This window comes from Oryx dammah, unplaced genomic scaffold (genome assembly GCF_014754425.2).
Source record: "Oryx dammah isolate SB20612 unplaced genomic scaffold, SCBI_Odam_1.1 HiC_scaffold_29, whole genome shotgun sequence".
Classification (NCBI taxonomy): domain Eukaryota; kingdom Metazoa; phylum Chordata; class Mammalia; order Artiodactyla; family Bovidae; genus Oryx; species Oryx dammah.
The window spans coordinates 60,282,938-60,306,672 of NW_024070213.1; the positions used below are offsets into that span (position 1 = coordinate 60,282,938).

A 23,735-nucleotide genomic window follows, 5' to 3' on the forward strand; every position below is an offset into this window, starting at 1 on the left:
ATTTCAGGCTTTCAGAGCCAGTACGTAGAGAACACTTGACTTTCTGGTATTTTCGTCACCAATAGTTAGAGCTGTGGGTATGTTTTTGTGGAGATGGGGATGGTAGCTGAAGCCTGACCTTGGAAATCAGACCTTGGACTGGTCTCACTTGCTGCTTGTCAGGAAGTGTGGTGGGAAATCTGTCTAGAAGGGAATACCTGTTCCTGCCCATTCCTGTTCAAATGCAATGTTATGTTGATGAGAAAAAGCCAGGGCCATGGAGGGTTCTTTTTAGGGTGCCAGGTGCGTTCTAAAGAACAAGGAAGAAAATCTTTGTCTCAGGTTACAATGACCAACCTTTCCTCCCTCCTCACAGAGATACTTCCTTTTAAATTGGGAGGCTGGCTGTTTCTAGGTGCTTTGTATTCAGCTCACTGAACTGAATTTACAGTACATATATACCTACCTCCATCACTGAATGATGTCTGTGTTGCTATAAAGTCAGTTTCCTTTTGAGATCTTTGAACAAAGCCTATCTTCTGTCACTAATTTCTCTCACGTTATACCTCCTCCCCCTCTGGTGTGTCTCCAATCTGCACTGCCTAATTTGACCCAGTTCTTCTAAGGAGAGGAAGGTTCTGGCAGGCCAGGGAGGGGAGGAGGTTCTTGGGGGACCGGGAATGGGAAGGTGGAGACGGATATGCTGCCTGGAGATTTGAGCAAACAGTGAAGTACATCTCCTGATGTGCTCCTGGCTCTCAGAATACCAGAATCAGGAGCAGCAGAATCTCAATTCCATCCAACTCCCAGGGCTCCTGACTTGGCATTTAGACCAGTTGGAGGCAGCTAAAGACTGATTTTGCCCAAGATGTGTCATAGAGCACCTGTTGAGAACAATTAAGCAGAAGAGCTCAGTTTACTTCCAGGAACCAAGTTCAACTCAGAAAACAACTCCTTCAGACCCTTCTGGAAATTGTTTTAAGACCATTTGGACAAGTGTCCAAAAATGAGATGTACTTCCTGAGCCAGTACTAACTGAATGCTATGCTTCAACTGCTCTGCCCACCTAGTGCCTTTCTAGCTCCGGGTTCATACAAACACAGTCCCATTAGGATATTTCTCCCGGTAGAGCCTGCTCAACTGGCTTTTTCTTTTAAGTAACAGACCCCACTCCCATGGGGATCACAGCAAAGGAAAAGATGTAAGAACCAGGGAAATTGATACTAGAACCAGGGAAACGCAAGAAAATCCAAAGGCATTGAGTACCCTGGCTTAAGAAAGGAAGTAAGATGGTTTAATGGAAAAAGCACACCTCAGAGAGACAGGAAACTGGGGTTCCTTTTGTCGTTCCAGCTTCACGGTGAGCCCTGAGACCAGTCACTTAGCTGCTCTGAGCCTGTTTCTCCAAGCAGAAAATGGGGAAAAACCTGTTTACTCTTGCTTCTCCTGCATTGGGGTGTGTGTGTGTGTGTGTGTGTGTGTGTGTGTGTGTGTGTGAGGGAAATAACCTGTGGCATCTTGAGCTTTACAAAATCCCAAAGGGCAATTATGTAGCTAATGATTCGGAAATGAAAGGGATCCCATAAGTACGGGACTGCCCTCCCTCATATTTGCATCTCTAACCACTGAAATTCTAGGCTAATTCCATAGAGTTCACTAGCCACTGTGGACTTGGGCTCTTCTTATCATTGCCCCTAAGGGACCCTTCAAGTAACCATTTATTATTGGCATGGTCTAGCAGTCTGGCCCCAAAGCTCAGTCCATACCAGGGAGGATGTCAAGAAAAGAGGAGTTGGAAATAAACCTAGAGAATTTTTTTTTTCTTCCACATCCAGGCTTCCTAGGTGAGACTAGAAATCTCTCTAATGAAATCTAGGGAGAACTGCTTTGTGAAGCAAAGCAAAGCCCCATGTCTCAGGCTTTCTCGTGAGACGTTTTAGGGCATGATATCTCTCAGCACTAGACAAGAACGACGACAGGTGTGGTGGTGGTGAGACAGGATAATAGATACTTTCCTGATGTGTGCCCTCCAGAACCCCACCCTCACCTTCAGTCAATATAGTAGTACACTCAAACCAAATTTTCACCCATTTGCTTCAGTGAGATCCTTCAAAGAGACCCAAGAATCCTGATAGCAGCCCAGGCTGTTCTGTTGCCCCACTCTGTTGTTGTTCAGTCACTAAGTTGTGTTCAACTCTTTGCAACCCCATGCACTGTAGCATGCCCTCTGTCTTCCACTATCTCCCAGAGTTTGTTCAATTCATGTGCATTGAGTCAGTGATGGTATCTAACTGTCTCACCCTCTGATGCCCCCTTCTCCTTTTTCCCAGCATCAGGGTCTTTTCCAGTGAGTTGGCTCTTTGCATCAGGTGGCCAAGGTATCAGAACTTCAACATCAGTCCTTTCAATGAATATTCAGGGTTGATTTCCTTTAGGATTGACTGGTTTGATCTCTTTGCAGTCCAGGGAACTCTTTAAGAGTCTTCTCCAGCACCACAATACAAAAGCATCAACTCTTTGGTGCTCAGCCTTCTTTATGGTTCAAGTCTCAAATCCATATGTGACTACTGGAAAAAACGATAACTTTGACTATATAGACCTTTGTTGGCAAAGTGATGTCTCTGCTTTTTAATACCCTGTCTAGGTTGGTTATAGCTTTCCTTCCAAGGAGCAAATGTCTTTTAATTTCATGGCTGCAACCACCGTCCAGAGTTATTTTAGAGCCCAAGAAAATAAAATCTGTCATTGCTTCCACTTTTTCCCCTTCTATTTGCCATGAAGTCTGGGACCGAATGCCATGATCTTAGTTTTGTGAATGTTGAGTTTTTAAGCCAGTTTTTTCACTCTCCTCTTTCACTCCCATCAAGAGGTTCTTTAGTTCCTCTTCACTTTGTGCTGTTAGAGTGATACATTTGCATATCTGATATCCAGATATGATATTTCTCCTGGCAATCTTGATTCCGGCTTCTGAGTCATCCAGCCTGGCATTTCGCATGATGTACTTTGCATAGAAGTTAAATAAACAGAGTGACAATATATAGCCTTGACGTACTCCTTTCCCAATTTTGAACCAGTCAGTTGTTCCATGTAAGGTTCTAACTTTTGCTCTTGACTCACTTTCAGGTTTCTCAGGAGACAGTAAGGTGGTCTGGTACTCCTGTCTCTTTAAGAATTTTCCACAGTTTGCTGTGATCCACATAGTCAAAGGCTTTAGGGTAGTCAATGAAGCGGAAGTAGATGTTTTTCTCGAATTCCCTTGCTTTCTCCATGATCCAACAAATGTTGGCAATTTGATCTCTGATTCCTCTGCCTTTTCTAAACCCAGGTTGTTCACTTGCATGTTCTTGGTTCATGTACTGCTGAAACCTAGCTTGAAGGATTTTGAGCATAACCTTGCTAGCATGTGAAATGAGCGCAATCGTATGGTAGTTTGAACATTCTTTGTCATTGTCCTTCTTTGGAATTAGAATGAAAACTGACCTTTTGCAGTCCTGTTGCCCTACTGAGTTTTCCAAATTTGCTGAGTGCAGCACTTTGACAGCATCATCTTCAGGATTTTAAATAGCTCAGCTGGAATGCTGTAACCTCCACTAGAGCTTTGTTCGTAGGAATGCTTTCTAAGGCCCACTTGACTTCATACTCCAGGATGTTTGACTTTAGGTGCGTTACCACACCATCGTGATTATCTAGGTCATTAAGACCTTTTTTTGTATAGTTCTGTGTATTCTTGCCACCTCTTCTTAATCTTTTCTGCTTCTGTTAGGTCCTTCCCGTTTCTGTCCTTTATTGTGCCCATCCTTGCATGAAATGTTCCCTTGATATCTCCAATTTTCTTAGCGAGATCTCTAGTTTTTCCCATTATATTGTTTCCCTCTATTTCTTTGCATTGTTCATTTAGGAAGGCCTTCTTAGCTCTCCTTGCCCCACTCTAGCTCCCCAAAATCTGCCCCTGGGGTATATATTTTTCATTAGATGACTAGTGAAAGCAATTGTAGATGTATGTAGTTAAAGTCACTCAGTCGTGTCCAACTCTTTGTGACCCCATGAACTGTATGGTCCATGGAAGTCTCAAGGCCAGAATACTGGAGTGGGTAGCCTTTCTTTTCTCCAGGGGATCTTCCTAGCCTAGGGATCAAACCCAGGTCTCCCACACTGCAGGCAGATTCTTTACCAGCTGAACCACCAGGGAAGCCCTATTCAGCCAATGCTACTACTATATTTGCTTATTTAATAAACTTTAAGTTCCATTCTTCTAGTTGCTAGTATTCTCAAATACTTTTCTCAAAATTTTGCATTTTTGGTTTTCACTTTTTGGAAAATGCAAGGATGAATTCCACTGCTCTGAACATCTACTATTGTTCTAGATAGGAGATGGATGGATGTAAATTTCTACCAAATAGGGATTTTTTTTTTTTTCTCCTCCCACAGGCTCCTAAGGAGATAATTCATTGCAACAAATTATCACTTTTAATTGTCCTCACTTCTGGATTGTTTAATACTCTACTGCCAATTACTGTTTGCCTTCCCTCAAATAGACTAACCTGCACTTTAAATTCAGGTTCCCCCTCAACTCCCCTTAAAAAAAAATAAAGGTAGCAAAGTAATTGACAAAAAGTAAGAAGAAACCACTTAAGGATTTAATGTCCCCTCTCTGAACCTGAGGTGGGCTGCTCTCCTCTATCTTCTGCTTTCCTGTCCCCCTTCCTCCCCCCACCCAAACATGTTTCCCTTGAATGACTGAATCTAAACTTCTTAGATTGCTACTCCCTTCTTAACAAAATGTAGCGACTCTGTGGGGTTGTTTCTTTGCCTGGTGAGCACTGAGCTGTAACATGTCTCCTTTCCTACACCATCAGCTTCACTTACAGAGAGAGGGTCTACTCTCCATACAACACAATCAGGGACCAGTTCGGAATGAGACAGCGCTTCCACCTGAGAGACTGGGGAAGCCTGCAGAAGTTGGGGTTTAGAGGAGACCCTGGGGTTTGGAAGTCAGGGTACATCGTCTTTGTCATCAGGACAAAGTCTGAGGTTTTGCTTTGTTAGAATAGGGTCAGAGCACACTTACAAGTGGTCCTTTAGGGTTCTTGCTAACTCCAGGATGTTAGAGAGAAAAACTACTTCCTTTCCAGATCTAGCTTCTAATAGTAGCTGTTTTCTCTTCCAGCAGAGTCTCTCTAAGATGGACATAGAAGACTGCAATGGCCGCTCCTATATGTCTGGTATGACCTCTTGTGCTTTCTGTTTGTCAGGGGCTGGGAGCACGCTCTCCTCTGGAGCAGAGTAGAGAGCCTTCAGCTTAGCACATGACCTCCCAGTGCACCGCAGTCTTGGAACTGTCACTTTTGGTAGTACTAGATAGAGTGGTTTGTTTTGTTAATTTTACGTTCCCTAAAAAGTGATTCTCTTCCCAGACTTTTTGGAGGATAGGAGCAGGGGAAGGAAATAAGAGGGGTACTGTGAATGGAGACTATTAGAGAGAAGAGATTTGAAACAAAGTAGTGGAAGCAAGATCTGGTTCCTTCTCCTGTGCTGAGGTCACTAACCAAACATAACACCCAGGGTTTCAAACCTCAAAGGCCTGCAGGGGCCAGGTAGGATGTAACAGAGTGAAGTGGGCTCAGATAATGAGCAGAAGAGAGTGATGGGGACACTCATGGACTGGAGAGTACATGTCCTTCCTCAAGGAGCAACAGCTCTGCAGGGTCCACTGGAATGTGTATCCAATGTGGCCAAAGCTTCCAGTTTTTCACAAGAAATCAGAAATCAGGATTTTATATGGAATGTCTCCCTTTAAAAATAATAACTTTGTGGAGAAGGAAATGGCAACCCACTCCAATATTCTTGCCTAGGAAATCCCATGGACAGAATAGCCTGGTGGGCTACAGTCTGTGGGGTCTCAAAAGAATCGGGCATGACTTAGTAAGTAAACAACAATAAGTATGTAACTCACTAGAATATGTATCTTGATACAATCCCTCCCAAACAAGAGCTGTTTGAAATATAAGAACATCTGTAGCTACATTTTCCCCCATTCCTCCAAAATAAAAAAAATCAAGAGCAAGTCTAAGGTTATCTGCTTGATGATGCTCAGTGTTAACTAGAGAAGTGTCATGTTACAAATAACTTGTAAAAAAAATAATAATAATAACTTTGTATTTTAAGAAATGTTCCATGGGGCAGGCCAAATTTTCTACAGTCTGAATTCAGCCAGTGGGCCAAGAGCTTACACATTTGAAGTAGAGAGAGAGGGAGACCAATTCTCCCCCTATCTTTTACACGATCATAAAGCTTTTTATACCTGCCAAATACTCTTATGAGGCAGAAGAGATCCCGGCTTGTAGTATGGATGGCTTTTAGGGATATGAAAGTAATCACGATCCTCTTAGTTTCACAAGATGAAAAAAAATGAGGAACCTCATTTGGCTCTCTCTCTGAGGGTGTAGAACATGGCCTAAGACAGAATTTGTCTCTGGGATGGGAAGGAACCATTTTGGGGACCATTAGAATTTTAGGGCAGGAAATGATTGTAAGAAATAATGGAATCCAGAATTGGGTTTTGACATAACACGTATCCCCATCAGTAACCCAAGCACCATTGTAGTAATGACCTATAGTTTATTTTTTTTTACTTCAAAAGTGGGACCAATGGAGGAATTATGGGGATGCACTAAGGGAGATAGCAAGATGGGCCAGACACACATATGAGAGTTATTGACAGCACCCAAATAATGTCAAGGTAAGAAGTTGACTCTGACCCCTTTCTTGTTTAAGGAGGGAAGGAGTTGGAATTGGTACAGGCATTTGATACCTGCTACATGCTGGACAGAGTAACAGGGATCAAGTGGACTGATTCAGTTGAAAGAGACTTTATTGGAGCTAAAGTCATGTCTCTTCTAAGGAGCCAGCCAATCCTCCTGCCTCCTGCTGAGGTGGGCCTATTCAGAAAACCACTATTGAGCAACACCTGTTCTCAGGACCCTGCCTTGGAGCTGAAAACACTCAGAGGAAAACTAGTCCCTACCCTAAGGTAGGCAAGTTAGAAACTGGGAAGCTAGCTGAGGAAATAGCCCACGGAGCACTTTTTCAGCCTATCTCTGGAGATCGTTGGATATTAGAAGAAAACTGAGTGTATTGGCATCACTATGCTATGAAACCAAGCTTTCCCGGCTTTCAGCAGGTTGGCACTTCCTAGATGAGAAGAGTCCTCAGCAAAGGATTGTTTTTGAATGAAAGTGGAGGCCATAAACCACTCACCTGTGTTTTGAGAATTGTAGATGTCAGCAGCTACCATAGAGAGGGATGGGGACTAGGGGAGGGGTGCTGGGAGTCAAGGAAGGGCTAACATGAGCTCTGAAAAGCAGCCCCTGCAGGACCAGACATGGCTGAGACAGTCCATGTGAGGGTCTCCTGAGAGCTGCCCCCATACCCCTGCCCCCACCACTCTTCTGCCTCTACACAGGGAACTTTCCCTTGCCTGGCCAACTGATGAAGGGGGAATCTCTCCTGTTCTCCAAAGAGGTTTTCGCCACACAGAACCTATTACAGAAAGTCCACCTCTTCCTTCCTTATCTCTTTCTTTGGAAAGATCATTCCCTGGGGTGGGTCGAGGGCAGTGGGTTGGCGGGGGCGGGAAGAGAGGGAAGAAAGGAGGAGTCCATTCATTTACCACACAGATGCTCTCCCCGCCCCTACTCCCTATCTTTCTAGGGAAACTGAGTTGCTCAAACCCAGCTCATACAATTAATTGACTGAGCAGTGCTTGTTCGAAGTTTTCTGGGACTGTGAAATGTTTAAGGGAACCTTGGAAGTAAGGGGTCCAGAGGTAGGCAGCCCAAAGTTTCCCAGCCCCTCCCACCCCCTAATTCTTGGAATCAGAAAATCTAGTCTTCCAAAGTAGGTCAGCACGGCAGTGAGCAGCTCTTCTGGAAGGGAAGGGAGCCGAGGCCTTGTCTTGATGGAGGGCGGATTCATCCAGGGCTGTCGGCGGCGGCTGGGGCCCCAGGGGCACAGGAGGGGAGGGGAGGTGGGGAGACTGGAGCAGCACTTTGCCTGGGATCCGAAAGGGCTCCAGGCCAGTGCAACACTAGCCCCGAGATCAGACTGTGCAGGGCCCTCTGGCTTCTAGGAAGGGGGAGGTTGTTAGTCCCGCCCACCCCAACCCCCCCAATCTGGAGAGCGACCTCCCTCCTGGAGGAGGAAGAAAAGGAGGGAAGACAAGGGCCTGAGTTCGGTGGGGGAGGGGCTTTCTGCTGATCTGGAGCCTTGAAGCTGCCCCTTGTCCTGGGCCCCATGACCTCTGAGGCCTTGTCTTCCCCAGCTGGCAAAGGATTGGGCCTTCCCTGGGGCCCCCCTCTTTCTCCCCCTACCCCCGGGCCCATCCATCTCTCTCTCTCTTGCACACACTCTTGTGTCTCTCAGGCATTTGTTGTGCAGTTCCTCTTTGTCTGCTGGGCACGAGGGCAGCAGCATCTGCCTCCCTCCCTGTGCACCCCCCACCCCAAGCCCTTCACCGTCTTGAGAAAGGGATGCTGTAGCCTAGCGACCCCCCACCCCCCCACTAGAGGCACAGACACATTCTCTCCAGCCCCCTCCCCAGGCACATTCAAGCGTGTGCTGCTTGCGCTCTCCCTCTCTCTCTCTCTCTCCCCCCCACCTCTCGCACCCTCTCTCTCTCCCTCTCTCTCTCACACACTCACACACACACACACTCATACACACACACACACATACACACACACACACACCCTGGGCTGAGTTATTCTCGCTGGCTGCAGCCGTGGGCCTCTGCTCACCGAGCCGCTGCCGCTGCCTGCGAAATGACGGCGGTTCCCCTCACTTCCAGGAATCCACGCTTCCTGGAAGGTGAGTGGCTGGGCTCACCCCTGCCTGCCACCGAGACGCAGACATGCACACACCACCCGCACTCGCTCGCCGTTTCCAAGGCGGCGGCCGCGCTCGCACCCCAGGGTCTCACCGGCAAGGGAAGGATAATGTAAGTTCAGGCAGAAGGTGGCTAGTGGAGGGGGGCGGGGAGGGGGGGCTGCTGCTGGGGCTGGGGAGCCAATTCAGTAACAACTCCCCGAGCCTGAGGAGAGGGAGAGGAATGGGGGCTGTGTGTGGAGCGGGGGAGGGGGCGTTCCTCACACTTGCGGAGGATGGGGAAGGGTGTTTGGTGTTGCTAAGCAAAGGCTGCGACTTGGTCAGTGCTAGCTTGTGGTGACATCTTGATTAGGCCTTGGGGACAGATGTAGAGCTGCCTGGGATGAAATGCCGAGACAGGCTGGGGTGGGAATGGGTCTTAAAAGAACCTAGGTAAAGAAGGGTCCCCCGACAGCAGATGCCTCTGCCTGGAACTGAGATGCGAGGGGCCTCAGCCTCCTCCCCACAATAGAGCTGGGGATGGGCGTCTTTCTCTGCTCCTGTCCCCACTCTTCCCTGCCAGCAGGCTAGCATCCCGCCCCCTGGAGCCCATGGTCAAGAAGGCAAAGCAGTTAGGACGAGGTCCCTTCAGAAAAGCGTGGAGGCTCTGGGACCCCACAGCTGGCTCCTCCCTCTGTTTGGAGGAATGGAGGAAGGGCAGCAGGACCCGAGGGCTGGGCCCCCTCAACTAGGAAACACATCTAGCTGGTGGGACACTGCTCCAGTTTCTTTCTCTCCTTACTGTTTTTCCTTTACCCACCTCCTGGTTCCTCTGATGTGAACCTCATGATTTGGCTTTGCCCTCCAGGGGGTTTGGATTCAGCCAACCTAGGATGACTTTGACCAAGAAAATTTCTCTGAGACCTAAGGGCAACCCTAATTCTTGGCTTTGATAGTCTGGGATTTCTTGGGAGTCCCAGGCGTTTGAAATTCCCTCTCTGGGTTTTCTGGGGCCGAGAGAGGAACTGCTGAACTTCCTAAATTGGACTCTTGTTCTCTTCACCATCCGGCTAAAACTCAAAATCCCTGGAGCCCCCGAAGACTTTCTAACCCCTGAAATGGATTTATTTCAGGTATTAGTCCTGTAAAAGTCGACCTGAGCCTGTTTCACCTCTTACCTGTATCCTAGGGAGGGCAATGGCATCAAAGAGCCTCTTGAACTACAGGTGTGACCCTGGAAGTACCTGCTCCTCCTGTACCCAGGCCTTAAGAGGGAGAGCCGAAGAGAATGTTTTCCCCTTACTGTCCCTAAATATCCCTTTAAGGATGTTTTCCCCATATATCAAGCCCCAGGCCCCAAGAGGCAGCCTCAGCCCAGTATGCTGGGACCAGCGATGGATTTCCAGCAACCTCACTCATTCTTTTAGGGTCGGACTTAGCACCAGGCCCCGGAGCCCTGTTCTTCCCCCATTACTAACATCCAGTGATTTAGGTCAAGTCAGCCCTTTCAGCCCTTCCAACCTTAGCAAACCCTACTCAGTTAAAAGGACATATTTTAAAAACTGTGTCTGAGTCTACAGGTCTCAACCCACAGCTCTGAGATGCTCACTTGGTGATATGTGTGTGGTATTTAAAGGGGGCAACATTTTTTTTTTTTTTTTAGATAACCACGGCTCATCTAAAGAGCCACAGCTGGGGAACCTTGGTTTCAAGCCATAAGGCTTCTTCGATAGGTAGTGAATAAATGTCCTCAGGCTTTGATGGGCTAGAGTGGGGGAAATGGGACTTTTAGTAGAGGAGATGAATGGGAAATGGTCCCAAAGTCCTGAGTGGTTGTTTTCTTCCCACTGACCAAAGCTGGAGAGGGATCCCTCAGGAGGGTGTGTTCCGGATTTCTTGCCTCAGGCCCAAGACTCCAACCATTTTATAATGGAATCTTTATTTTGTGAAAGTAAGTATGTGCATAGCTGGGAAATTGGGTAAAGTGCTAATAGGTGGACTTTAGGGGTGAATTTTAGGGTTTCTCTCTCTCTCTCTCTCTCTCTCTCTTCCATATTTAGACCTGTGTGCACACATCTATGCATGTTCATGTTAGCAGATAATGTAGACGGCTAGCCCAGTGTTTATCCCCGTAGGTATGTTCTCTTTATGTCTATCTACCTATGTGATATATGTCCGTGTCTGTGTTTATCTACATGTGTTTTATTTCACATGTATATTTGTGCAGAAGATTGTGGGGAGGAGGGTTTTTTTTAAAGACATGATTCGTACCTTCAGGTATGTTATCTGATTTTTAAAAACATATGTGACACTCTTAGAAAGTATTTTTACAAAGCTATTTGTCAACAAGTTAAAATGCATATATATTTAGAATACACTGATTATTTCACTGTCAAGGGAATGTCAAGTAGTAACTATGTGATTGGAATACTATCAGATGGAGGTTTTCTATTTTTGCTGATTTTAGAGTGAGATGGACCCAGGTCTTGCCTTCTGAAACAGTGACTCCCAGTTAGCGCTACACAGGTGAGGGTTAAGGACACAGGTACTTACTATTTGTGATCAGATCAGAGTTCCACCGCTACCAGCTCTGTGACCTTGGACAAGTAACAGAGCTGTTTTTGTGCCTCAGTTTCCTCATCTGTAAAATTAAAGATCATACCAGCACTTACTTCACAGGGTTATTGTGAAGATTCAATGCGATAATTCTTTTAAAGTGCATAGAATGATGCCTGGCGTGTAGTAAGCACTCAATTAATGTTAGCTGCTATCATTATGATTACTATTATTATCATTAGATTCAGGGACAATTCCAGCCGCCCTTCCTGCAGATCCCGAATCCGGTGTCGGGGGCTCCGGAGAGTAACAGTAGGGAAGAACGTCTGTCCTGAACCGCCTCCCTTGCAAGGCCCCTATTTTCCTCTCCACCCCGGCCCGCCTAGCCCCAGCCCTGCTTCCTGTGGACGTCAGGCAGTGATGCTCTTCCCCTCAGGCCTAGATGAAGGTAGGGTGGGCAAGGCGCAGCCACTGAGCTCGCAGAAGTCAGCGCCGGGCACCCAGGTTGGCGAGGGCACGAGGTATGGTGCCCTACATACAACGCTGCCTCGTACGTGGCTACAAGATAAATGTTTGTGAAATGTAACTGAACTTTGAAGAGATCAAGCGTAGACGGAAAATGGCTCGAGCTGCAGCTTCACCTTTCTTCTTGTTCTCTCCTCCAAGGTAGCGGGGACTCATCTCTGGAGAAGGAATTCCTCGGGGCCCCAGTGGGGCCCTCAGTGAGCACCCCCAACAGCCAGCACTCTTCTCCCAGCCGCTCACTCAGTGGTAAGTGCAGCCTCCAGCCTCCCGGGCCCTGGGCACCCAGTGTGTGTCTGGCCCTCAGTTCACCTTCCATGGCAGCCATTTCCCGCTCACTGCCTCCCTCTGATTTCCGGCCCAGAGTACCTAACAGCACTAAGGAGCTCCATGTCTAGGGTTTCTGTGACTTCTGGGCGGGGGGTGAACCTTCACTGCCTATGACTAGGGTGGAATTGAAAGAGGCACGGGTGGGATTAAGGTAAAGGCTCCAAAGAGAAACTCTGGAACTGAGCAGATGGAAGTGGTCATGAGCTGGAGTTACATAGGAAATAGAGATGAGAAGGATCCCCTCCTCACCCCCGCCAGTCTCCTGCCAGACAGGGTCCCCATGACTGCCCCTCCTCGCTGGCCCTGGATCTGTGACATTCTCTAAATGGTTGGAATAGCCAGGAATGTAGGTCAGAGCCAGAGCCAAAGCTCTCTCCTCAATGGCTCCTCCCTCCTCCAGTCCCCTCTCCAGATTTTCACAGAGGGGAATAGAGGTGTCTGGCCCTATGGGGTGGGAGGATAACGTGAGCTATGTCTGTCTGCCAGTTTTGCTCTCTTTTCAGCCTGCCGTCTCCGTCATCCTAGGACCGTTTTCCCGCCACTGTTACTCCCTGGCTTCCTGCCTGGGGCCAAGCCAGACATCTTCCTTAATGACAAGAGAGTGGAGGAAAAGGCTCCCCTTAGTCTCCTCCTCTCCCCAGTAACTGAAGACATCCCATGTACCCCAACTTTTTTCCTCTGGAAACCTGTTTGCCTCGTGGGTGGGAGAGGAGGACAAAAGGTTGTCTCAGGTCCCAGCAGGACCCCATAGCACCACCCAGGATACTTAGGAGATCGGCTTCTCTTAAAGCCTGAATGTCTCAGGGCTTGGAGACAGCCTTTGGGACTTAAGGAGGGCCTCTCTGGCCCGCGGGCAGGCTCCCTCCTTGGTCTGTCTCTATCCTAAACACGCTCCCACCCTCCAGCCAACTCCATCAAGGTGGAGATGTACAGTGATGAGGAGTCGAGCAGACTGCTGGGGCCGGACGAGCGTCTCCTGGAGAAGGATGACAGTGTGATCGTGGAAGACTCCTTGTCGGAGCCGCTGGGCTACTGTGATGGAAGCGGGCCGGAGCCTCACTCCCCTGGGGGCATCCGCCTGCCCAATGGCAAGCTCAAGTGTGACGTCTGCGGCATGGTCTGCATTGGACCCAACGTGCTCATGGTGCACAAGCGCAGCCACACGGGTGAGTATGGCAGGCGCCCCAGGCCCAGGCCAAGCGGGGTCGTCTCAGGAAGGGGAGGTCTCTCCCAGCACTGTTTCTAGCTGCTAAAAAAAGGTGGGGGATGAAATCTGGACTCCATCAACACCTGTACTTCCTGGCACTTTCCTCAACTATAGTTATAAAGGCAAGCTGGTGTTTGTCTCAGGAGGTGATGGAGAAGACGTGTTGCCTCAAGAAGCGTCCTATAGGGGACTTCCTTGGTGGTCTAGGGGTTCAGTCTCCGAACTTCCACTTCAGGGGGCATGGGTTCGATCCCTAATCAGGGAACTAGATTCCACACGCCACACTCAGAGGTGCCACAACTAAAGGTCCTACATGTTATAACGGAGAGCAAAGATCCAAATGCTGAAACTAAGACCGGGCATAGCCAAATAAATAAATTTTTTTTACAAAAAGAAGAACGATCCTATAGTCCAACAAGGTATTGTTTGGACTCTTCTGTCTTATGGGTTTTTTTTTTTTTACTATGCCAGTTGGCATGTGGGAACTTAGTGCCCCACCAGGGATCAAACCTGTGCCCCTTACCGTGGAAGTGCTGAGTCTTAACCACCGGACCACTAGGGGAAGTCCCTGTCTCATGAATTTTTAAATAAAGGAAAACAGAAGCCTCTTCACAGCTATCTTGGGCTCCAGGCTCCTGGGGCAGAGCAGGCCCTGCGGGGCTCAGTTCTTGCTAACAGTCTTAGGCCCAGCATTCCAGGCCTGGTACCCTTTGCCCTGCCACACACCTCTAGTCCAGTTTTCAGGGTGAGACTGTACCCAAGGGGTCCTTTTCAAGCAGCATTTCTGTGTGTGTGTGTGGTACTGCCCTGCCTTGCAAATGTGTTCTGAGAACCTTCCTTCCCTGGGCTGGGTAGAGCAGAGGGTAAGGGACTAGGTTCAACCTTCATGGTTCCTCACCCTCGCTCGTCTGTGATCTCTTCTTCCCTTCACAGGGGAAAGGCCCTTCCACTGCAACCAGTGCGGTGCCTCCTTCACCCAGAAGGGCAACCTGCTGCGTCACATCAAGCTGCACTCCGGGGAGAAGCCCTTCAAGTGCCCCTTCTGCAACTATGCCTGCCGCCGGCGCGACGCGCTCACTGGCCACCTCCGCACACACTCGGGTAGGCCGCAAGTCCGGAACACCCAGTAAATAGAACTCAGCCACTTCTCTAGTATTGGAGGGTTACAGTGTCTACCACTGAGGGGGGCAGAGCACTCCCAGAACAGAGGAGCAGGCCCCAGGGCATTTGGGGCTCTTTGATGGGATATTTTACATCTGCCGTGTTTTGTGACATGGAGCAAGAGGGGCATGGGTGATGTTCCTGGCTGTCAATAGTCACCCTCCCTAACTTGGCTTTTAACATTCATGCTGATGCCAGAACCATCCGGGGCCCATCACCCTCCCTTCTGAGCACCAGGGACACCCCTCCTTCCACTCTCATGTGCTCCAGCCCCACACCTGTCACCATCTTCACCACCCCACACAAACACCAGAGGTCTCTGGCAACCTCTGTCTGTCCTCCCTGAGACTTCCGGCTGCTTCCTATAAATTTCCACAGGCCTCTCAAACTGGAAGAAAGGAAGCCTAGGGAAAGAGTATCCCATTTCTGTTTCCCGTCTCACGAGGTTGTCATCTTCCTAGAGGCAAGAGCAAATCCAGAGGGTGCCTGGAGGTCAGTGTTGGGAACACTGCCAGGGACCCAGACTAACCAGGTTTCCTAGCCCCAGCCAAGACAGGTTAAGTCAACATCTTTCTGGATCAGCTGGACAGACAGCACTTTTGAAGCCTTTCACTAAGTTTTAAGCTTTTGACTTGGACTTGGGAAAAGGCCAGGAGCTGAGCTGGCAGGAAGGAGGGAGCTCAAGATTGGGGAAAGGAAGGAAGAAGGGCAAAGGGGAAACAATTAGTAGGGTCTGTCCTTGGAAACTTTCCTTGTTTTTTCTCTTCTTAAACTCTCCTGGGCCAGGATTTAAAGGGCCAGAACAGTCACCTCACCACCCTCTTGTTCCAGATTTCCCCAGCCACCGACCTTGTTCTAGATTCTCTTACTTTGGAACTGAGACCTTTCTCTATATGTATGTGGAGAACTAGGGAGAAAGATCATTATTAATTCAGGCATTATAATCTACAAATATTTTACATGTGTCTCCTCCCTCATGTGATCTTCATAACAATTCCAAGGTAGATGTTATTATCACAGAGCTATTCCACAGCCTCGCTGGAATCCAATTAATGGCAGGTGTGAGCGGCAGGTGCGAGCAAGTCAGACTCCTTTTCTGAGGAAAAGGGTGGCTCCCCCTGCTGGTTTGGAACAAGGATGGCTTGGCCCCCCCAGAATTCTTACCAACCACAGTGAAGCCAGCTGGGAGGACACTGGATGTTGTTGTGTAGGATGTTTTAGGGACACAGGTGGACAGAGATACACTGTTGGGTCTCATCTCTGTGAGATGTTTTCTATCACAGCCTACACTATAGGAAAGAAAAGGGAGTTCCCCTCCCAGATGTTAGACCATCTCCCCAAGAGTCTTGGGTGGACGAGGACCATGGCATTCATCTTATCCCCCAACCACTTGGGTTTACAGAGAAAGAGCAAAAAGGCAGTAGGTGACTTAGGCTAGGCCCAGGTTAGGCGTGTGTGAGTAGGGGCAGAGGCCGGGAGTAATTACCAGCCTCCTGAAGATACCCTCTCCTGTCTCCCTGCTCAGTAGTGGCAACATACTTTTACAAATATCCTCTCTCAAGTTGTTTTCAAAGAAAGTGTTGATCTCAGTTTTCCCAACCTTTTTTTCATCACTGGAAGCGAAATCTTTATAACCTCTTCTTTGTTTAAAAAAAAAAAAAAAACAAAGGACCCCCCCCCCCAAATTGGTGTTTTCTTCATTTACTTTCCTCTGGTTATTTTCTTTATTTTTCTCTTCTCAGAATTTCTCTATCAGTGATGGTTTTTCTGGGGCTCTCTTGGTATATCTCAGTGTAGCGAAAAAGAAAACTGAGCAGTTAAAACCAGGCCGGGGATGGAGGTAAAAATATAAGTAAAGGTCAGTGAACATGCCCCTCCCAACCCTGGCAGAGCTGAGGGCTCTCATTTCTGTCACCCCAGCCCACCAGTTTCCCCCAAACTGAAGTAGATAGTTCGTAAGCAAAAAAATCCCCTTGTCTGATAAACAGCCCTTACACCCGCCTGCCACATGGAAAGGTTAAACCACAGTCTGGGCCCCAGACTCTGAGATCCTGGGGTGGGGCCAGCCTGCCCGCCAGGGATGATCCCCTGCAAAGTCCCCGGGTCCTTCCTTCCTTTGAACAGCAACGTGGCCATCTTGAAGCCCACCAACAGTCCGAAGCCATGTGCCCTGTCTCCTCCCATCCTGGTGCGTTGTCTTTCTTCTTCAAGGTTCCACCGTCTGTTCACGCTGGCCACTGAAGCTGGGGAAAGAAAGATGAGCCAGAGAACTCAACTGAGCCACGTCCCTTCCTCCTCACTCCCATGCATACCTGCTCCTGGATGATTCTGCAGCACCAGCAAGCAGTGACTCTGATGCCCTCTCTTCCCTCTCCTCTGCAGTCTCCTCCCCTACGGTGGGCAAGCCCTACAAGTGCAACTACTGCGGCCGGAGCTACAAACAGCAGAGCACCCTGGAGGAGCACAAGGAGCGGTGCCATAACTACCTGCAGAGTCTCAGCACTGAAGCCCAAGCTCTGGTTGGCCAATCAGGTGAGGCCGCAGGCAGGGCCATCAGGGAGTGCAGGACAGGGACGACACCAGCACCTACCCTCACAGAGGGATGGGATCTCCAGAACAGATAAATGTGCCGAGCACCTGAGTTGGTGCAGAGCCCCGTGGTGGATGCTGCAGGGAGATCCAGAGGTAGGGAGGATTTCATCTATGTTGTCAGTCTAATGGGAGAGAGAGAGAGCACACAGGAGTTATGCAGTCAAGGGTCAGATGCATATAATTGTCCCCACATCACCGGAAATGTGCTGTAGTGAGCTCTAGATGGGGTGCAGTAAGCAGAGTGCCATTTCCCAGGCATCCGATATGACCTTCCTCAGCTACCGACCTGCTGGTTTTCTCCAGGCAAAGGCAGCTGGGCCCCTGCTTCCCCTGCTCAGATGCTCTTGCCTGTTGCGCCCTCCCCACCTGACCCCTGCTCCCTCCCACCAGGTGATGAGATACGGGACCTGGAGATGGTGCCAGACTCCATGCTGCACTCATCTTCTGAGAGGCCAACTTTCATTGACCGTTTGGCCAACAGCCTCACCAAACGCAAGCGTTCCACCCCCCAGAAGTTTGTAGGTAAGAGTCCAGTTGGAGAGGAGCCACCACTTGTCTAAATCTTAGCACTGGTGGCTGTTAGACCAACTAGGTCTGGAGATTTGCTTGGGGTGGAAGAGAGCAGCCTGATGGTCTCTTAGTGTTCAGAATGTATCCCCAGAATGCAGGGGGCAGTGAAGAAGGAGAACATCCCTCACGAGGGGGAAGACGGGTCAGAGTTGAGGGCTCTCAGGATGGTTGTAAGAGGAGAGGGTTAGGGGTCAGGCTTTTCCAGTTTTTGAAAATGGTAAGGACTTCTGTTTATGGGGGCTGAGAGAAGGGCCCTTTGAGTCAGATTATGGGGACTGAGAGAAGGGCCCTTTGAGTCAGAGAGAAAAGGTGTGTATGGGGGTCCCCGGCCATTAGCTCTCTTTATGGAGAGCAATGAAGGAACTAAGTTTTCAAGACCAGTGGGTTGGGACCAAGTCCTTCTCTAAGATTATAGCCCAGGGTTGGGGAGCATCCCCACAGAGGACCTGACCTTGTGGGAGGTAAATGAGGGGTGGTGAATAATGTTACACCCATCCCCAGGGAAAGAAAACAAAGAAGGAATCCTAGGGGAGCTTAGACTTATCCAGAGTCAGCCCTCCTGAGACCCTTCTCTCCACAGGTGAGAAGCAGATGCGCTTCAGCCTCTCAGACCTCCCCTACGATGTGAACTCGGGTGGCTACGAGAAGGACGTGGAGCTGGTGGCACACCACAGCCTGGAGCCTGGCTTCGGAGGTTCTCTGGCCTTCGTGGGGGCCGAACATCTGCGTCCCCTCCGCCTCCCGCCCACCAATTGCATCTCAGAACTCACGCCCGTCATCAGCTCTGTCTACACTCAAATGCAGCCCCTCCCTGGCCGACTGGAGCTTCCAGGGTCCCGGGAAGCAGGTGAGGGGCCCGAGGATCTAGCTGATGGAGGTCCCCTCCTCTACCGGGCCCGAGGCCCCCTGACTGACCCTGGGGCCTCCCCCAGCAATGGCTGCCAGGACTCCACAGATACAGAGAGCAACCACGAAGATCGAGTTGGGGGGGTGGTGTCACTCCCTCAGGGCCCCCCACCCCAGCCTCCTCCCGCCATCGTGGTGGGCCGGCCCAGTCCTGCCTATGCCAAAGAGGACCCCAAGCCACAGGAGGGGTTACTGCGGGGCACCCCAGGCCCGTCCAAGGAAGTGCTCCGGGTGGTGGGCGAGAGCGGCGAGCCAGTGAAGGCCTTCAGGTGCGAGCACTGCCGCATCCTCTTCCTGGACCACGTCATGTTCACCATCCACATGGGCTGCCATGGCTTCCGAGACCCTTTCGAGTGCAACATCTGCGGCTACCACAGCCAGGACCGGTACGAGTTCTCTTCCCACATTGTCCGGGGGGAGCACAAGGTGGGCCAGTGACCTCCTGCCCCACCTCAGTCCACCACTCCACTGCCCTGCCTACGGAGGCTAGCCCTGTCCTCACCATGTCTCTAGGAGTTGGGTTGTATAGCCCCTACCACTGGCTACCTGACTTCACCCTTGACCCTGACCCGTCCTCTCCCGTGCTCCTCCTCCCCACTGACTGATCTAAGCATTGTGATGAAACAGGTCTTTTGCTCATCTTTCTCCTTTTTTCTCTTCTCCTTTCATCCCACCATACTCACTGAGTTATTTATTAATATAATTTGTTGAGTTTTCTCTTGCTTCTTTTTTTTTTTAACTTATATCACTTACCGCACCCCCACCTTCCTGCCCAGTCCCCTTCCACTTTAGGCCTAATTTTTCTCTTTGTGCTTTCTCCAAGAGCCCCAGGAGAAGGAAGCTCCTCTTAGTGCTAAGAGGCCTTGGGCTTCCTGATTTAGGTCCTCATCTTTTGCCGTATCTGATTCTTCCGTTTTTGATGCTGATCGCTCTCTCTATTCCTACCTTAGCTCTGTGGCATTACCTCTGCTCTCTGGGACCCTTCAACCTGGTACTCCATACCTCTTGTGCCCTCTCACCTTAGGCAGCTTGCACAACTCCTGATCAAATGAAGAAATCCCTCATTTGGAAGTAGGAGAGGCTGAAGAAATTCTCCCCAGGCACCCTGGGACTGAGGGTCCTCTTGACATCCCACTAGGAATTAGAGTTCCCCAAAGCCCACATTCGGGATCTGCCTGTCCAGTGTGATATCTCTCTCTTCTCTCCTCGAACAACCCCCAATACTGCTGTACTCTCTTCAAACTGCCCGTCTACTCAGTGGTGGTTTTTCTCTCCTTGGAATGCCCCAACTTTGTATTCTCAGGGGCCAAGGCTAGGTCAGCAATCCTCTGTCTCTGACACGTGTGGAGCCACAGGTGCCTAACTGGGAACCAGGGAAGGGAATGGGTCAAAATTCCTCTCTTTCTCTCCCACCTCTCAAACTTCCTCACTCTAGTGACCTACTTGGGCTCTCAGGGGCTCCTAGGTCCCTGTCCTATGAGAAACTGGTGGGTTGCTGCCTGATAACAGGGGGTATCCTCAGCCCCCAAGTCATGCTGCCTTCTCCCCCCTAGCAGGATTCACCCTCTCATCCCCGGTCTCCTGGGCCCTGTTCTTAGGATCAGTGGCAGGGAGAAAAGGATGTCTCTTTTCTCTCTCCTAACTCTCAGTATAACCAAAAATTATCCCCAGGATGAGCAAGGGCATACGCCCCTCTCCCCATTCCACTCTTGTGCCAGCAAGAATGGGATGGACAAAACTGAACTGGGAGAGTCATCCTTTACTACCCCCTTGACACTCAGCTCCCAGATGTAGGGCAGGAGGGGGCACTCTCCTGGCTGCTGCAGAGACTCCTGGCTATTTGGGTAACCTAGATAGTGAGACGGGGGCAGGAGGAGATAGCTCCACCACCAAGTGGAGGTCTCTTTCGACAAGAGTTCCCTGCACAAGGCCACAGCCATCCCATTCTCTGCTTCCTTGAGATTCAAACCAAAGCCTGTTTTTCTATATTTAAAGATTAAAAAGTAAAAACCAAACAGAACACCTCACAAGTTGTAACACTTGGTCCTTCTCTCTCTCTCTCTCTCCCCTTTTCTCTTCCCTTCCATTTTTCTTTCCACATGTCCTTTCCTTATTGGCTCTTTTGCCTCCTACTTTTCTCACTCCCTATCAGGGATAATTCAGGGGGATGGTAAAGGGTTGGCTAAGGGACAGACCCTGGGATTGGGGCTCTTAAGGGCTCTAAGAGAGTCTACCTTATCCTATTATGGGAAGGGAGACCCTAAAAACTTCTTTATCCTCTTCTCCCCCACTATGTGGTCTCCCCAAGAGAACCAGATTGTCAGGGAGGGACACTGTAGGTTGATTGTTTCTCCTTGACAATGTAGCAATAAACTGCTGCCAAGGGCAGGGGATCAGGGAGCCACTTGGGAGGAGAGTGGTCTCTGGAGAAGGGGAAAGTCTTCTTGAGAGCACCCCCAGGGAACTGGCTCCTTGTTTCAGAATGGCAGCAGAGTTGAGATTCATATCTGGGGTTCCCCTCAACTCTCCTGGTTTTCGAGCCCCTTGCTATTAGACCTGCCTTCACCACCTCTTCTGTGTCTGCTGTGTATTTGGTGACACCTCATAAGGACTAGTCCCTTCTGGGGTATCAGAGCCTTGGGGTGCCTCATCCCCTCCCCATCAGTTTTGGCACCTGTAACCTCCTGGAACATGAAGGACTATGCTCTGAGGCCATACTCTGAGCCCATGAGAGCAGAGACTGGAAGGGCAAGACCAGGTGCTAAGGAGGGGAGAGAAGGGCACTCTGTCTCTCTCCAGACCATCACTGCACTTTAACCAGGGTCTTAGGTACAAAATCCTACTTTCCAGAGTCTTCTAGCTCTGGAACCTCAAACATCCTCATGCTCTCTCCTAGCTCCTTTTGCATAAAAAAAAAAAAAAAAGTAAGAAAAAGAAAAAACACACATTGAAACCCACATGGAGAAAAGAGGTGTTTTCCTTTTATATTGATATTTAAAATCAACACCACACAAAAAAATTTCTAAATAGACACTTTTCCAGACCTTTGTTTTTTCGTGTCAGTGTCCAAGCTGCGGATGCGATTTTGTAATACTTCTGGCAGCTTCTTTCCTTGTGTACATAATATATATATATAATATATATTTTTAATCAGAAGTTATGAGAACAAAAAGAAAAAATAAAACACAGAAGTAAGTGCAATACCACCTCTCTTCTCTCTCTCCCAGGGTTTCATTTGTAGCCTATGCTTGGTGTCTCCTTGGATCTTACCCTTTCACTCCTCCTCTTCCTCTGGGGCCCCCTCCCTCCTTTTTTTTTTTTTTAAGAGTTTTTCTCCTTTCTCAAGAGGAGTTAAACTAGCTTTTGAGACTTATTGCAAAGCATTTTGTATATGTAATATATTGTAAGTAAATATTTGTGTAACGGAGATATACTACTGTAAGTTTTGTACTGTACTGGCTGAAGGTCTGTTATAAATAAACATGAGTAATTTAACACCCCTGGTTGTTTTTGCAGACTTCCTTTGCCTTGTTTTTCTGCTAGGAGGGAGGGGGACCTCCTTGTAGCATATTATACCAAACTACTAAATGTTTTGAGGCTCAGCTGGTAAAGAATCTGCCTGCAATGCGGGAGACCTGGGTTGAGAAGATCCCCGGGAGAAGGGAAAGGCTACACACTCCAGTATTCTGGTCTGGAGAATTCCATGGACTGTATAGTCCATGGGGTTGCAAAGAGCTGGACACAACTTAGCGTTCACTTTCACTTTCACACGTTTTTTAAGATGAACAAGTCTTAAGACTGAGAGGAAATCAAACAAGAATGCTCAAGATGTTACTACAGAACAGAAGAATTTTCAAACTAGAATGGGAAGTGGAGGAGATTATCCCACCAGGAGTGCCTTCAGGATAGGAGAGAAAGCCCAACCTGCCTAGGCATACAAAGCAGAGATTGATCAAACATTTGTTGAGTACCTACTACATGTAAAACATACTATACACCGAGGGAGATACAAGACACATAACGTGAATAGTTATGTATGATAAAGATATGATAGTAAGTCTACCAGTTCTTGAGCATTCTATAAATGCAAAGCACTGTGCCAAGTATTCATTTAACTTAGGGAAATGAATAGGTAGAGACAACCTATAAAATAATTCATTACTAGTGAAGGATTAAAAACCAAGAGAGAATAAATAACTTGTCTAAGACTTATCAGTAAGTGACAGAACCCGTATTTGAATCCAAGGACATGGTGTCTTATTCCAAAATCTGTGTTTTTCCCTTAAACTCCAGAAATCCAGCCAGTAAAACTCAGGCTATGAAAATCCAAAGAAAAATCAACATAGGAACATTAATTTTGTTCTTAAATATTAACTATTTTCTGTCCCCATCCCTGAAGCTTTTTTCGGTCCTATTTACCTTATTACCATTCCATACAATATTGTCTGCTTTGTGTTTTCCATGAGACTATGTTAAAGTGAAAACTGGAGACACTTCCATCTAGAGTCTATCATTTTCTATATCCAATTGAAACTGGCAAATTGAAACTAGAAAAGACCACAAGCATAATTGTTTTGAAGCCAAAACAAAAGTTGAGAAATAAATTTTAAATCCAATTACATGGGTTACAAATTAGCAGAAACCATGATGGATTGTTAGATGGACAGTGAATCTGGTGTGTTTAGACTCCTGAAGGATTCACAAATGAAGGGTCCATCTCCATCTGTACTATCTTGGATCTGAATGCTGGGAGGTCACATTGATACCAAAGTTTCTTCAACTTTGGAGACAACTGGTTAGTTCTAGAAGGTCTTGTAGGTCTTCAAAGAACCATTCAACTTCAGCTTCTTCAGCATTACTGGTTGAGGCATAGAATTGGATTACTATAATATTGAATGGTTTGCCTTGGAAATGAACAGAGATAATTCTGTCATTTTTGAGATTGCATTCAAGTAAGGCATTTTGGACTCCTGTTGAGTATGATGGCTACTCCATTTCTTCTAAGGGATTCTTGTCCACAGTAGTAGATATAATGGTCATCTGAGTTAAA

At 48.4% G+C, this 23,735-nt stretch overlaps 1 protein-coding gene across 2 annotated transcripts; it reads left to right on the plus strand.

Annotated features, from left to right (window-relative positions):
- Nucleotides 1-8,799: 8,799 nt before the first annotated feature.
- IKZF4 (IKAROS family zinc finger 4) lies at nucleotides 8,800-22,184 on the plus strand. 2 transcript variants are annotated; one of them, XM_040232904.1, is made up of 8 exons: nucleotides 8,800-8,974; nucleotides 10,699-10,792; nucleotides 12,064-12,168; nucleotides 13,155-13,415; nucleotides 14,390-14,557; nucleotides 17,000-17,149; nucleotides 17,600-17,731; nucleotides 18,360-22,184. In XM_040232904.1, exons 1-8 carry the CDS (start codon nucleotides 8,888-8,890, stop codon nucleotides 19,121-19,123), a joined length of 1,761 nt encoding a protein of 586 aa, XP_040088838.1. In that variant the 5' UTR covers nucleotides 8,800-8,887; the 3' UTR covers nucleotides 19,124-22,184. The 2 variants fall into 2 exon arrangements, with proteins under 2 accessions (XP_040088838.1, XP_040088837.1); XM_040232903.1 differs by lacking the exons at nucleotides 8,800-8,974; nucleotides 10,699-10,792 and having other exon boundaries at nucleotides 11,991-12,168.
- The last annotated feature ends 1,551 nt before the right edge of the window (nucleotides 22,185-23,735 follow it).